The sequence below is a fragment of the Nannospalax galili genome, unplaced genomic scaffold (genome assembly GCF_000622305.1).
Source record: "Nannospalax galili isolate Female #2095 unplaced genomic scaffold, S.galili_v1.0 scaffold752, whole genome shotgun sequence".
Taxonomy (NCBI): Eukaryota; Metazoa; Chordata; class Mammalia; order Rodentia; family Spalacidae; genus Nannospalax; species Nannospalax galili.
This window is the reverse complement of record NW_008333404.1, coordinates 513676-529672: the sequence shown is the minus strand read 5'-3', so window position 1 is coordinate 529672 and position 15997 is coordinate 513676. Positions and strand designations below refer to the sequence as shown.

Here is a 15997-nt window from a genome sequence, read left to right as displayed (position 1 = left end):
TATGTAGGGCGAGAGTCGGTGAGTCAGTGTGGAGAGGAGTGTGGGTATTCCAGGGACAGGGGTCTTGATCTGTCTGCTCACCCCTACCCCAGATCTTCACCGTGTCCTCTCCTGTTCCATTTCATTCCCTTGCCAGTTCCTCTTGCCCTCCCTGTCAAACACTTTTTTGTGTGTGCCTCATCAACTCTACCTTCTAGCTCCTCTCACTTTTTTTTGACACAGATACTCCCAGAGTGACCTTTAACTTACTGTCCTCTTGCCTAAACCTTGGGCATGCTGAAGTTACAGGCCTGTATCACTGACTAGCTTCGTTCCTTTTAAAAATTATTTATTATTTATTTTATTTTTAAAAATTTTATTTATTTTTATTTATGTATATGAGTGTATTGTCTGCATGTATGTTAGTGCACATGTAAATGCATCCATGTCATGCAATACCCGTGGAGGTGAGAAGTGGGCATCAGATTCCCTGGAACTGGAGTTACAGATAGTTGTTAGCCACCATGTGGGCTCTGGGAGCCAAACCCCAGTCTCTGCAAGAGCAGCCAGTGCTCTTAACAGCTGAGCCATCTCGACAGCCCCTTCTCTCCTCGCTAGGCTTCTCTTTGGACCTTAGGTCTCTGTTGTTCTGGATTACTCCCTCTCAAATCATAGACACAGGGTGGAGGCCCCTCAGAAAGCTTGCAGATGGCATAGGGCCTGGCACTGGCAGATACTGCTTGACCCTGCTGTGGGGCTGCCCTCCTGTTGTAGCACTACCTGCTGCTGTGTGGGGTGCTCAGAAAGTGACTAAGAGGATTGGGAAGACAGGGTCCTGGCTCTAAGTATTCATTGCTTTGTTGTTGTTGCCTTGAGACAAGGTCTCACTCTGTTGCTCAAGATGGCTTTGAACTGTGGTCATCCTCCTACCTCAGCCTTCTGAGTGCGGGGATTACGGAGGTGAGCCACCCCACCCAGCTTTTCTTCACTACCTCAAGGGATGGGGGTTGGGGTTCTCTCTAGGTAGGGTCCATGGCTGTCCTTTCGGAATGTCCCCCCTCTTGCCTTACCTTCCTCCCTCTGGTTGCAACCACAGCTCTTTTCTGGAGGAATCAGTGCTTTTCAAAACAGGGCAGTGGTTATTTCCTCCTCAAATACATTCTTTTACATTCTTATGTAAGGAAGAGGTTGATAGGGATCAGAGAGTCATTCTACCCCCAGTCCCCTTATCAGGCCAAGAAATCTCAAAGCAGGGGGCAAACAACCTGGAGGTGGGGGTGGTGGTGGCTTGGAACTGGGGAGCAGTCACCAACTCTTCTTTCCCTTCCTCCCCAACCCCCTAAACCGCAGAAACCACTTAAAGCTCAGTACAGGCCTGTTCTTCCAGGGAGGGCCTTGGGTGGGGGGTAAAGTGGAAATGTGTGGGGTTCAGGCAAACTGTGAGGTCATTCATAGCCCAGTCCTGCCCACAGAGGACCATCTCCCATGGGAGCGAATGCAGTGATTAGTGATACATTTCTTTGAGTCCTAGGGGCTTCATGCCTGGGGACACCTCAACCTACCAGAATGACTTGGAATGGAGTCTGTGTCTTGACTCCTGAAAAAAGACAGTTCCAGTTCAGACTCTATGAACATCTGCAGTCTCTGCATCTACAGTCCCCACAAAAGCCCCATGGGATGGAAGGAACGGAGGGGGTGACTGAGGATTGTGGGCTTGGAGGTGGTGAGGATCAAAAATCAGGAACTGGGACTGGAGATGTAGCTCAGATGGTACAATGCTTGTCTAGCATCCACAAAGCCCTACATTCAGTCCTTAGCATTTCATAAATCTGATGTGGTGGTGTACACCTGTAAACCTAGCACATGGGCGGTAGAGACAGGAAGACCAGGAGTTCAAGGTCATCCTCAGCTACACAGAAAGTTGGAGGCTAGCTTCAAAATAATTACAAACACAAAAATTGGGAACTCTGATTTTGGGGACAGAAAGACTTTAAGAATGTGGTTGCTAGGTAATAGCCTTCAGTAACCACAGCCAAAGGGGGCAGTGCCATGGGTGCTGACTTGTATTGATGGCAGGGCCTTGGGGCCTAAACTGCCTGCACACAGGAGAGGGCCCATTTGCTCCCAGGGCATGCTTCTGTGGCTCTTCTGAGGACAGTGTACCCGTCACAGGGTCCTGAAGGCTGGGAATGTGACAGAACTGCTTCTGAGGGGACTTTCCACTTCATGGACTCCCCAAGCCCCTGGGCTGGGCTGGGACTGGGGCTGCTTGCATAGAGTCACAATCAGGAGCCTTCCTTGCAGCCAAAGCTGATCTCCAGGCACATTTACTTAACCTCTCTGGTCTCCTTTGTGAACTGGGAATACTGATACCTACTTTACCCAGTGGCTATGAGATAACACCCTGGGTAAAGTACAGGACCTGGTACAAAGTACTGTAGCTAAAAAAAGAAGCGTTTCAGTCCCTCCCTCCCTTTTTTCCATTCTTGTAATCTTCCCTCCCTCCTTTTATCTGAGCCCCTCTTCTTTTTTTGATTTTTCTCCGTGCTCTGTCACCAAGTAATTCTTTATTTTTGCTTGTTCATTTTGTAACTTGTCTGATTCCTGGTTTGTTTTGATTACTGCTGTCTCCAATGCCTGGCACTTCAGAAGACCCTCCTTTGCATTGTTGGAGAAATGTGTGAATGATGGTGATCTGCCTCGGAGGCTTCTTTCCAGGTACTTTCAAATCTAGTTGCTCACTGAGGGTTGTTATGGGAGAATTTGAGAGCTGATTTACCGCACATTAGAGATAGAGCTAGACCTGTGGGTGGACTTTCTAGAGTTCACAGGGGTGAGTCCAAACTGCCAGGATGTGAAATGATCAGAGTTTATGTAGACCAGGCTGGCCTCCATCTCACAGAGATCCATCTGCCTCTGCCTCCCGAGTGCTGGGATTAAAGGCATGTATCACTGTCCTGCTCAAAGTTTTAATATACTTTAAATATTTATTTATTTATTTACTTATTTTGGTCTTTTTGAGACAGGGTCTCCCTGTAGCCCCAGCTGGCCTGGAACTCACTATGTAGACCAGGCTGCCCTCGAACTCACGAAGATCTGCCTCCCTCAGCCTCCCAAGTGCTGGGATTAAAGGCATGTACCACCATTTATGTGTATGAGTGTATTGGCTACATGTATGTGACTCTACCCGTGTCTTGCAATGTTGCGGAGGTCAGAAGAGGGCGTCGGATTCCCCTGGAAGTGGAGTTAAGGACGGTTCGTAGCCGCCATGTGGGTGCTGGGAATCGAACCTGGATCCTCTGTAAGAGCAATCAGTGCTCTTAACCACCGAGCCATCTCTCCAGCCCCGGTAATTACTTTTTAAATTAAAGAAAATTATATTAGTTATGTGAGTCACTTTGTTCCTTTTGTCATGTGGGTCCCTGGAGTTGAACTCAGATTGTGGGTTTGGTGACAAACATCTGGGAGCCATGCCCCTAGTTCTATTCTTCACTAGCACTGTATAGCCCAAGGTCACACTGGATACAAATGACAGTTGCTGGGAGGAATAAATGATTTACGTTGTTTGAACAATTCCTCCTGTGGGGGTAATCTGCTGGTAGCTGTTAGCATGTAGGATTGTTTGGTCAATGTCACCACCTGGTGGACATCTGGAGCAAGATTTCTTGGTGGTGGTGGGGACCTAATCAGAGGAAGAAAAAGAAAGTGGGGAGCCATATGAATTGGGAAAGGTGTGTGTGTGTGTTGTTACAGTTGGACCTCCTAAAGTACTGAGATTTTGTTGGGAACCAACAGGCTGTCATCATAGAAAGTGAGAAATAGCCCTAGGGGAGGAGGAAGAAGCTGGATTAGTCTAGGCATTGTCATCCATCCACCTTCTGCTGACCCCCCTCCCCGCCCAGTGAATGAGCCAGTAAGGAACTAGTTCCCAGGAAGGGGGAGGTAGAGAGAAGGTCACTGCTGACGTCAAGGACATTCAGGTAGGAGGTAAACACAATCTGACCCACTTTTATTACATCAGCTTTCACCCTCATCTCCCCCTGGCCCAGGCAGCCTTTCCTGCATCCCTGGGAACAACTCTTACATTCTAGTAGCATCCTCCTTCCTAGATCCCATTCCTGGGACACTGTATCCCAGTCTCTGGGTATCCAAGTACTGCCCCGGTTCTTTACTCTGGTTCTTCTGCTTCTTCTTACAGTGCAGGTGCAGAGGCATGAACAGGACAGGCCAGAGGGAAGGCAGGAAGGTTAAAGGGCACTGTGAATTTTGTGTCATCTGCCATCTTTAAAAGAGATGTGGATGTTAGGGCAGGAAGGGAGAGAAGGGCCACTTTCCTTTGTGCAACCCCAAAGAACCTCCAGGAGAAGGTGGCTTGTGCTGGTTTCTCTTTCCAGAGCTCTTGCTGGGGCTCTCTGAAGATGTGGGGTTTTGTTGGACCTAGGGACCTTTGATGGTTAGTTTTGTCAACTTGATACAATCTGGAATCACCTGGGAAAAGTCTCAAGGCAGGACTGTCTAGATCAAATTGGCAGGTGGGCATGTCTGTGGGGGATTATTTTGATTATAATTAATTGATGTGGGGTGACTACCCATTGTGGGTTTGGGTCCTAGGCTACCTTAGAGTGGAGAAAGTGAGCTAAGCACTAGAAACATGCATGCATTCATTTCCCTCTCTGCTCTTGACTGGGTGCTACTAGCTGCTTCAAGTTCCTGCCTTGAATTCCCAGAATTATGGACTATAACCTGGCACTTTAAGTCAAACAAACCCTTTTTCCTTTAAAGTTGCTTTTTGTGGGGGCATTTTATCACAGCAACAGAAATGAAACTAGGACAGGATCTTAATACCTGCTTAGCCCAGCCCTCATGAAGTAGCCTCACTTGGGAATGGAGCCAGGAGTCTGTGTGTTTAACAAGCTCTTCCAGACGGCTAGAGTCTGGTTATTTCGATGCTCTTCCAGGTTGGAGAATCACAGCTTAAGGTCTGCTCCAGCTGACTATCTGCAGGAGCTGCTTTGTCCTGCCTGTGGACCAGACGAAAGGAAAAGGTTTAGCTGCAAAGCCCAGTGTTGAAAGCCTACCAGGTACACATTCCAAATGGAGACAAACTGATGTTTTATTATCAAAAATAAATACACGTTGAACAGGTGGCTAGAAAGAGGCGTGTGGGCCCAGGAGACCTCGTAGGGAAGCTGACGTGTCTGTCTAAAGGGTGAGATGAGCAGGCACCAGGGAGGACGCTGGACTTGGCCCCCCACCCAAGGGGGGCAGCAGGGCGACGAGGGGGGTCTCGCACTCCCCCAGCAGCACGTCCCTGCGCAGCCCGGCTCCCCGGTCCAGCACCTTGGCCCTCAGACTGCGGGCGGCCAGGTCTGGCGGGCCGAGCCCTTCGAAAAAGAAGTCTTCGTTGAAGATGGGATTGGAGCTGCGCTTGACCACGCGGCTCCGCTGGGCTCGCGGCCTAACGCGGGGCTGCAGCCGCAGCACCACGCAGCAGCCGCCGCCGCCGCTCCCGGGGCGGGCCTGCGACCGAGGCAGGCCCTCTGCGCTCACCAGGCGCAGCCGCAGCCGCCCTGGCCCAGCTTGGTACTCGGTGGAGAGGCGTAGCTGGCCGCCGCGAGGCCCGAGGCGCAGCACGCTCTCCTTGGTCTGCCGCAGCTGGCAGCAGAGGAAGTCGAGGTGGAAGAGCGGCGGCGCGCGGCGCGGCGCGTGCGGGCTGCGGTCCCAGCCGGCCTCCGCGGGGCACACCGGGCGCTGCCGGGCCGCGTGCGGGGAGCCCAGGGGCGACGAGTCCGGCGAGGAGGCCGTGTCGCTGTCGGGCGCCCGGCAGAGGCGCAGGTCCGGGGCCGAGAGGTGCAGCCGGGCCTGCGTGGGGGGCAGTCCTGCGGCCAGGCCACGGGGCGCGTGGAACAGGGACTCGCGGCGGCGCGTGTGCGGGCTCTCGGGCAGGAAGGCCCAGCCCTCGCGGCCAGCCAGGTGCGGCAGGGAGCAGGCGGTGGGGAGGCTCCGCTCGCCCAGGTCCCGCCCCGCCCGGGCCTCAGAGCCTCCCGGCTCTCGGAGCAGAGGCGGGATGAAGAACTGGGGGATACGGTCGGGGGTGAGGACGTGGGGGTAGGCGCGCGAAGGCGAGCCCGGGGCCCCGAGCTTAGGGAACAGGCTGGAGGGCGCCCGGCGCGTCCGGGGCTCTGCGGTCCGCTCCCTATAGCCAGCTTTCTCCAAGAGCCACATGCAGTGGGTAGAGGTAATGATGCGCAGAACGCCGCAGGCCGGAGAAGGTTCAAGTCCAGCCTCCCAGTTGGGAGCGCTGGACCGAGGGGCACTAGGAGACGAGAAGAGGATGCGGAGGTCGGTGATGCTGTGAGCGGACACCGGGCGGTCTGGCACCGCGTCCTTGTCCGACACTCGTGGGGCGCAAGGCTTGTATTTAAGCCGGGGAGAGACAGGGCGAAGTCTGGAAGCCCGAGAGATGGAGCAGAGGTCCAGTCAGCAAAAATTTCCGATGGAAGCCTTGGCTATTCAAGTACACAGACTCTACCATTCCTACTAAGGATGCTTGCACCCACCTCAGAGTTACAGGGTACAACACACCCACCAGAGCCCTAGCGCTCCATCGGCAAAACTAGAACAATGTCCGTGTAATCAAAAGAGCTGTAGTCAAATCATGGACCCAGATACGAATCCTGCTCATGTACACTCTTCCCTTGTAAGGTCACCACGACTAGGTAGGCTTGCTCCCTCCCACCCTTCCTATTTGGTCTAGTGGCCTTGAGGCTCCTTCCCCAGTCCGGGTGACCGCTTCTCTGGATTGACCTATCCACCGGCCCTAGCTCCACCTGCCTCTTGGGGCTCCTCCCTGTAATCACCCTTGGCCTTCTCAACTTGCTCCTGAAAGAGACTCACTTCTGCTCCTGGCAGCCAGAGAACACGCCTGATGGCTGACCTGTGGACACGCAGTGCCACTTTCGGTGAGGCACAGAATCCCACCCCTGTCCCCTTTACCTCGGGCGGTGGGTTCCCTAGCTTCTCAGCCGGGCGGCGGGGAGTCTGCCGGGCTTAGCGGGGGAAGCAGGGCCGCTGGGTCGCCCCTCCCACTCTCCACGCTTTCTGCCTTGGAAATCTCAGAGCACAAAGGCACCATTGACTCTCCACCACCCCCAGTGAGGGCTGGGGAAGGCTTCTCCGCAGTGTGCTCCCTCCACCCCTACCGAGTCACCAGGAGCAATGAATGTTCCCGTATTCTGTCCCGGAGTCCGAACCCATGTCCGGCTCCGTCGTGCTCCCACAGTGCAGACTTTACCTGTGGACAGCAGCTGGATTCCGGCCTTTGGCTTCTGGCCCCCGCTAGGCGTGCAGAGCCCTAGGGGAGCAGTTTCCTCTCCAGCTTGCTCCCCCAGCCCAGTCTTTCAGGGAGGAGCTGGCAGGGGCCTCTGCTGCCTACGTCTGACTTTCCTGGATAAACACAGTTTTGTCTCTACGGCCATCAACCAGGCTTTCTTAAGTTCTTCCTCCAACCAGAGCCAGATTTCCAGCAGCAACCTTTTGCTTCAGGGTTGGGAGGATTGTAGAGAAGAGGAGACTGCTATCAGTGGCCACTGGCAGCCATTCCTTTGTACTGCTCCACTGCTCCAGCCCTCCCAGACGAAGCCCATAGACACAGCCACAAGGCCACCACCACAAAGCCTTTCTGCTGCAAAACCCTCTAGGCTGGGAACCTGCAGTGGCTTCCAATTCTGGGTTCTGGAGCTATCCCAGTAGCTCTGCAACAAGGTGACTCTCAGTGACCAGATCTCTGAATTATATCTGGTCAAGGAAAAGTGGCCACACTCAGAATTTCTGGACATAAACAAAGACACTGAGGACAGCTGGTTCCAGCAGTTAACTCAGGACCAGATTGACCCGTGCCTTCAATCACTGACAGGTCCTAGGAAGCACAGGGCCACTGAGGAGATGAGATGGTCAGTTTTACTGGCACACTCATTACCCTGTGTCTCTCAAAGGCAGCAAAGCCCACTTCCTCCTTAGGATTGTTTTTGTTTGTTTTGTTTTTTGTCTTTTTGAGACAGGGTCTCCCTATAGCCCCAGCTGTCCTGGACCTCACTATGTAGACCAAGCTGGCCTTGAACTCACAGAGATCTGACTGCCTCTGCCTCGGAAGTGCTGGGACTACAGGCCTGCACCACCACGCCCTGCCTCTCCTTAGGATTTTAACAAGAGCTGTTTTTTTCTCATATTCTTTCCCTTCATTTTTCAGGTCTGGAGGCTCTTATTGACAACTTTCCATATTAATTAGAGATGTCTCCTTTACTATTTCACAGCACCCCACACTTTCCTTTATGGCATTGATCAGTTTTTTCTATTTATTTTTTATTTAAAAATAGTTTATGGTAGCTGGAGAGTTCACTTAGTGGTTAAGAGCACTGGCTGCTCTTGCAGAGGACCTGGGCTTGGTTTTCAGCACCCACATGGTGGCTAAGAACTGTCTGTAACTCCAGTTCCAGGGCATCTGACGCCCTCTTCTGACTTCTGAGGGCATTGCATGACATAGGTGCACTTATATACATGTAGGCAATACACTCATACACATAAAAGAAAGAATAAATAAAATATTTGAAAATATTTTATTAGCATTGCTTTCTTTAAGAAGTAACATGAAGCTGGGCGTGGTGGCTCACACCTTTCTTCCCAGCACTTCAGATGCAGAGGTAGGCAGAGCTCTGTGAGTTTGGCAACACCAGCCTGGTCTACATAGTGAGTTCCAGGCCAGCTGGGGCTATAGGGAGATGCTGTCTCTAAAAAGACCAAGAGAAAAAAGTAGCATGATTACATTGAAAGTCTTTGTATAGGTGGAGAATTTGGAAAGGGAATGTGTGGCAAACTCACATTATAGAAACAGTGACAGATTTCACATTATTATTGAAACTTGGCAGTACAGTTTTATCAGTACACGATATTTAAAAATTATAGGCAACACTTGAGGGACATTGAGATTGGAGAAAACCACCTTTCACTTTCACCCAAGGAGACAGATGGATTGCCAATTTTGCTGTTTTTTCATGGCCAAGGTTCTGGTTGACTTTTTTCTTTTTTTGGTAATTGTGACATTCACATCTTCCTTGTTGGCCAGGGGGAATCAGTGATGAGACATCTTTCTGGGGTTCGAGCTTTGCAGAGAGCCACCACCAGGGTGTGGAAGGGTGGGGTGGCTGTAATCTTATTCAAAGTTACATTTTTGCTGAGAGCTGCTGCTGCCGCCATCTTGGCTCTTCAGTGATTTTCTTTCTTAATTGCCAAGTCCTTTCTTGTCAGCGCCTAGCTTGTCACCTAGATGATGATGACCACTGGACTATGGATACATGGCACAGTGGTTGCCCACAGGCTCAGCCCTTGGCAAAAGAGGTGCACTAGTGCCAGGCACAGTGGGGAGCTAGATGGTCAGGGGGCCCCAGTGCCCTGGGGTGGGCACCTCATGTCTGCTGGTGTGCCTTTTTTTTGAGATATGGTCTCACTATGTAGCCCTGGCTGGCCTGGAACTTGCTATGTAGACTATGCTGGCTCAACCGCACAGAGATCTGCCTGCCTGTTTTTTTTTTGTTTTTTTTTTTAATCTTTTTGAGACAGGGTCTCCCTGTAGCTCCAGCTGTCCTGGAACTATGTAGACCAGGCTGGCCTTGAACTCACAGAGATCCACCTGCCTCTGCCTCCGGAGTGCTGGGATCAAAGGTGTACACCACCACACCTGGACTTTTTTTTTTTTTGAGGCAGCATCTTTGTGCAAGGTCACAGCCTGTAATTCCAGTTCCAGATCATCCAGCACCCTCTTCTGGCTTCTATGGGCATTGCATGCACATGGTGCACTTACATACCTGCAGGAGAGCCACTCATACACATTCAGTAAAAATAAATAAATAAAAGCTGGTATGAGTTGCTGATGTCCCCCTGCCTTCCTGAACTGCCAGATCTTGCAGTGACTGCTAGCTCTTTGGTGTCTCTTGGCTCCTGACTCATGCATCTGGAAAATATATCCTCTGCTTCAAAAGTTGCCTCTTTTGTCTGGATGGTCTATTGGCTCCTATATCATCTATCTCTGCAGTAGCTGCATCTAATACCATTAAATTGTGGAATGGGTTTGTAAATGAGTATTGTTTTACCTAGTTAGATGCAAAATTTGCCCCCCTGAGAGGCTTCCACTTGTCAAATTGCTATATAACTAGAGAAGGGTCCTGGCAGCTGGTGACCTACTTCCCTTCCCAACCTCCTGCATACCAGCTGTGCTTGCCAAGTTAAGCCTGGCTGTGGAGCTCTACCTGGGAGGCTCCCAACTCTGTAGATTTCCACACCCCAGAAGAGAAGTACCAGGATACATCTAATCTATTTAATACAGAAACTCAAATACAACTGTTTTCTCCACCCTCCCCCAAAGGATGAAATACATTTCCTTCTTTGAGTGTTTGGATGAATAATGGACTCAACTTGACCATGAATAGAGGACAGCCAGTTTTTCAGTATACAATAATTTAGACTCTAGGTTTAACAAATTATCAAGGGTAACTGTGAAAGCACAAAGGAGAAAAGGTTTTGCTGTGTGTGTGTGTGTGTGTGTGTGTGTGTGTGTGTGTGTGTGTGTGTATAGGGGCTAGACTGTTTGCTGTCATAAAATTTCTGTCTGTGGCCAGTAGTATGTTTCTGGCTTTTGAGAGGCACTGGATTAAGGCCCTCAAATCCATGTCTACCTATACTTTGGCCATTGTTTGAGATTGATTGTTTAGAAGCATCTGGCTTAGGTACTAGAAAGATCCATCTCCTTCACCACTGCTGCTCAGGTTGTGCTGATCCCCTGAATTCTCAGTCCGAGCCCCAGATCCTGGAACCCCAGCTTGGTCTTGAAGCCAAATCCTTCACTTGCTAGTATAAGAATTAGAGCATGGATTTTCTTATTGACTCCCCTCGAACAGAGGCAGGGGCTGCTGCCAGCTACTCACAAAGCCCATTTCCCTTTCTTTTTCTAATTTTTTTTTGTTTTTTTGAGACAGGGTCTTCCTGTAGCTCCAGCTGTCCTGGAACTCACTATGTAGACCAGGCTGGCCTTGAACTTACAGAGATCCGCCTGCCTCTGCCTCCCAAGTGCAGGGATTAAAGGTGTGTAACCACGCCCAGCTCTTTTTCTAATTTTTTAAAAATACTGAGTTTTTATTGGTGATTTTAAGTATATGTGTTTATAACAGTTAAAGTGTGATAAGTGAATTTAATATATTAAAAGTTTTATAGCATCTGTTCAAGAAAACATTATATACTATACAAACTATTCAAGTGATACGAAACCGTTTTTCAGTGTCTTTTCAACTGAGAAGAAGCCTATACAGCATGCTTCTCCTTCTGAGGTGGTTCATACTGAGCAAGCGTTGTTTTCAGTTTTTTATTTTCTTCTACAGTAGCTTCATATTTCTCTTCCATTTCTGCCAATTCTAGGTGAAATAGCTCCATTTCTAGGTTTTCAAGGGTAGCAGGTCCTAAGTGATGCTTTAAAAAGTCCAGAGCACTAATAGGCATCTCTGGTTCTTCATATAAAGCTACCAGCACTTTTACCAGTGTGTCCAGCACCCCTGACTTCCCCAAGTACCTCTGGAACTGCTTGTGCTTCAAGTCCGTGGCTTTGTGATGGGCCATCTCTAACTTGTTAAAAAAAATTTTAAATTTATTTTTTATGTGTATGCCTATATTGCCTACATGTAGGTAAGTGCACCGTGTCATGTCATGCCCACGGAGGTCAGAAGAGGCTGTTGGATCCCCTGGGACTGGAGTTATGGACAGGTGTTAGCTGCCATGTGGGTGCTGGGATTCGAACCCAGGTCTTCTGCAAGAACAGCCACTGTTCTTTACCACTGAGCCATCTCTCCAGCCCCTCTAACTTTTTTTTGGTCTTTTTGAAACAGGGTCACCCTGTAGCCCCAGCTGTCCTGGAACTCACCATGTAGACCAGGCTGGCCTTGAACTCACAGAGATCTGCCTGCCTCTGCCTCCTGAGTGCTGGGATTAAAGGCGTGCACTTCCACGCCCGACTTTTTTTTTTTTAATGAGGTGAAATTGAAGTTTATTACAGAAAGATTTTAACAGCTTTAGGTATGGGCAGTAAGGCAGAGAAAGAGGTGCCTAGGGAAATGACAGTGCACAGCCATAACATATGGATACAGGCTTCTCAAGAGAGAGTTGCCATATTTTCCTCTCTTCTCTCTCTCTCTCTCTCTCTCTCTCTCTCTCTCTATCTTCATTTTTTTTTTTTTTTTTTTTTGAGACAGGGTCTCACTATGTAGACCAGCCTGACCTGGAATTTGCTATGCAAACCAGAGATTCACCTGCCTCCCAAATGCTGGAACTAAAGGCATGTGCCACCATGCTCAGTACCTTTCTTTAACACAGAGTAAGATTACATTTTCTAACAAACTCCCTTTAAGTTTTCTGGACACTTCAACAGTTTTGAAGCCTGATTTCCAAATTCCAGTATGACTTTGGTTAGCCATGTATTGAATATGGAAGCACTTTTGTCAGCCAGGAATGACTGACTCCAGGACACTACCATCTAGAGTGAGAAATGTCCTTCTATTGAAGATATGGGTGAAGCTATGAAAGGTTTAAAGGTTTATATGTTGCAGCATTTGACTTTACTGTCTTTAATAATAAAATCCTCTGTGGCTGGGCATGGTGGCACATGCTTTCGATCGCAGCACTTGGGAGGTAGAGACAGGCGGATCTCTGTGAGTTCAAGGCCAGCCTGGTCTACATAGTGAATTCTAGGACAGCTGGGGCTACAGGGAGACCCCGTCTCAAAAAGACAAAAAAACAAAAACAAAAACAAAAACAAAAACAAAAAAACCCCCTCTGTGGTAGGGCCTTTTGAACCCTTCCTAATTTTGACTTCTTCTGAACATTATCTCCACCTACTGGCCATAATGTAGTAATGACTTAAAGGTTCTAAAAGAGGAATCCTCATCCCTTGGCAGTCTGCCCTGTGGAAACCCCTTTCTCCCCCAGGTTCTGAGGTGATATAGATTCCTCCTAGGTGGCCATTGCCTCCTCTACATCTTGTTGTTCTCCATAGGAAACATTCCCGCCTTAGAACTGAGTACCAGCCATGCTGCCTTCCTTTACCATGGCTCTTGCCAGGTTTATCTGCCACCACCCCTGGGCCTTGCCAGCTGGCTCCACCTTCATCTCACTCAGAGTGGTACCTGTTTTCCACTAGCAGTGGGGTCCTCAGCATGACTTGGTCATACATGTACTTGGCCAACTTATTTTTCTTGATTTCCCAGCATTTTTTTTTTCCCAAATCTTCCTTCCATCAGGCCTCTCTCTGCACCAGAAGCCATGCCTCTAGTTTCACTGAGGAGGTTGAGGTTTCTACATTCCCTCAGTTCTGGTGCTACTCTTGTTAACAGCCATGTTTGCTGTCAGAGCCACTCTGATGCTGCCCTGTGACTCCTAACTCCCTTTGTGCTCTTGAGCCATCTCAAAGACCAGAGAGCTGTTGTCTCTTCCCAAAGTTTTCAGCTTTTTTTCGACTAGCTTTTTCTGAACCAATTCATAAATACGGTCAAATTCCTGTCCTTGAAGAACAATAACAAAATTCCCAGAAAGAAAAATATACATTGGAGCCAGGTGTGGTGGCACACACCTTTGATTCCAGCAGAGCCAGGTGGATGGATCTCTGTGGGATCGAGGCCAGCCTGCTTTACATAGCAAGTTCCAGCCCAACTAGGGTTACCAGGAGACTGTCTCAAAAAACCACACACACAAACACATACACATACACACACATATACATACACTTGCACACGCATATACACACATGCATACACACACAATCACACACATACACACATACACATACATACACATACACACATACACATACATACATACACACACAGACACACATACACACATACACACATAATATGAAGCACATACATGTGCACACACACACAGACACAGACACACACACATACACACATACACACATACACACATAAACACATAAACACACACACATACACACACATACACATACATACACACACAGGCACACACAGACACACATACACACACATATACACACATACATACACACATAGACACATAGACACATAAACACACATACACACATGCACACACGCACACACGCACCACGCACACACAGATTTTGTGCCCACCTTTCCTTAATGCCATGTCCAGTGCCTCCTTTTCGTGTTATCTTCCTTGCCGTGCCCTCTCCTCAGCCTCTTTGGGGTCTTTATTCTTTTACCCCACCTTTAAGCTTTAGTGTGGGTCAACACTATCTTTGACCTTCTTTGTCCCTCCATCACCTCGCTTCTCTGCACTCTTGCATCCTCTGCACATTTACTCCGCTTTAGCTCCTCCCAGCAGTTTCACCTTGGTTTTTATATGGACTCACAAGCTGAGTCAGTAGCTCATCTCTCCCAAACTCCCTGTCACAACCTTCAGGACCTTGTGTGTGCTTCCCACACTGTGGAAGTTCAATGGGTACTTCCAACCCAATGCATGATGCACTGAGCTCATCCCTCCCCCACCACTTCATACCTGCTCTTCTCATTCCTAGGAATGCCTCTTGGAACCCCAAGCCAGGCAGTGCTCCTTCATAGGTATGCAACATACAATTGGTGGAAAGTCCTGCACTTCTTTTATTTCCTGAAGCTCTCATATTTCTGAGTCTCTAGCACAAGGCCTTGCAGAGGTCTCCTAACCAGTGCTCCATTTGGTCTTTTTGAGACAGGGTCTCCCTGTAGCCCCAGCTGTCCTGGAAATCACTATGTAGACCAGGCTGGCCTTGAACTCACAGAGATCCGCTTGCCTCTGCCTCCTGAGTGCTGGGATTAAAGGCGTGAGCCACCACGCCCAGCCTACCAGTGCTCCATCTTTTGACCCTTTCCTGCCATGAGTCATCTTTTAAAAAAACAGATCTTTATGCTGCTCCCCAGCCTGGACTCTTTGAGGCTCCTGTTGCTACCAGAAAAAGTTCCGTCTCCACATCAGGGATTCTGATGCCTGCTGCTACCCTGCTGCCTTCTCTTTCCTCAGTTCCTCGCACTCTTCAGTCCTTTGGGGTTCTCTAAAGTCCCTGTGCTCTTCTCCCGCTGCTTGGAAGATCCTCCTCTTCCCTCCTGCCTGCTGGGTGCCACTTATTTATTTATTTATCTATTTTTTGCAGTTCTGGTGATGGAACCCTGGGTCTATGCATCCTAGGCAAGTGCTCTACCTCTGAACTATATTCCCAGCCCACCACTGTTGTACACTGTGTGTGTGTGTGTGTGTGTGTGTGTGTGTGTGTGTGTGAAGTCAGTGCTCTTAACTGCTGAGTCATCTCTCCAGCTCCAACCTTGTTTTTTAAGGCAGAGTTTCTGACTGAGTCCAGAGCTTGTTATTCAGGCTACACAGGCTGGCCAGAAAGCCTGAGGATCCAGCTGTCTCCACCCTAGCCGTCGGCTGGGGTTAAAGATGCTTGTTGTCACTCCCATTTTTATGTGGGTGTTGGAGATCTGAACTGAGGTCCTCTTGCTTGCACAGCAAGCACTTTACCCGCTGTGGGAATTTGAATGAGTAGTGTCCCCCACAAACTCAAGTATTTGAATATTTGGTCAGTTGCTGGTGCTGTTTGAGGGGGGTCATGGAATCTTTAGGAAGTGTGACCTTGCTGGAAGAGGCACATCACTGAGGGCAAGCTCTGAAAGTTCGTAGCATTGCCCCATGTCCAGTTTGGCTCTCTGTTCCTGTGAGCGGTTGAGGGTGTGAGTGCTCATTTCTGTTCCAGCCACCTGTGCCACCACGCCGCCTGCCACGATGGACTCTTATCCCTCTGGAACTGTAAATCCAAATAAACTCTCCCTTCTACAAGTCATGGGGTTTCATCATAGCAACAGAAAAGTAATTAATACACCCACAGAGCCATCTCCCTAGCCCCCTGTTGTTTTAAGACAAGGTCTCACTATATAGCTTAGGATAGATTGGAACT

The 15997-nt window shown here is 49.2% G+C and overlaps 1 protein-coding gene and 1 pseudogene across 2 annotated transcripts; both read right to left on the bottom strand.

The window, feature by feature from the left end:
- Window positions 1-5159: 5159 nt before the first annotated feature.
- Window positions 5160-8050, bottom strand: C2cd4d (C2 calcium dependent domain containing 4D). 2 transcript variants are annotated; one of them, XM_008828192.2, is made up of 2 exons: window positions 6976-8050; window positions 5160-6427 (listed from the first exon to the last, which is right to left on the bottom strand). In XM_008828192.2, the coding sequence occupies exon 2, from the start codon at window positions 6202-6204 to the stop codon at window positions 5182-5184; it is 1023 nt and encodes a 340-aa protein (XP_008826414.1). In that variant the 5' UTR covers window positions 6205-6427; window positions 6976-8050; the 3' UTR covers window positions 5160-5181. The 2 variants fall into 2 exon arrangements, with proteins under 2 accessions (XP_008826414.1, XP_008826415.1); XM_008828193.2 differs by having other exon boundaries at window positions 5160-6295.
- A 3278-nt stretch (window positions 8051-11328) lies between these two features.
- Window positions 11329-11640, bottom strand: LOC103730096 (annotated as a pseudogene).
- Between the last annotated feature and the right edge of the window lie 4357 nt (window positions 11641-15997).

What these genes read in the sequence shown, in the direction of transcription:
- C2cd4d (XM_008828192.2), bottom strand. Translation starts at nt 6,204, where the DNA reads ATGTGGCTCTTGGAGAAAGCTGGCTATAGGGAGCGGACCGCAGAGCCC.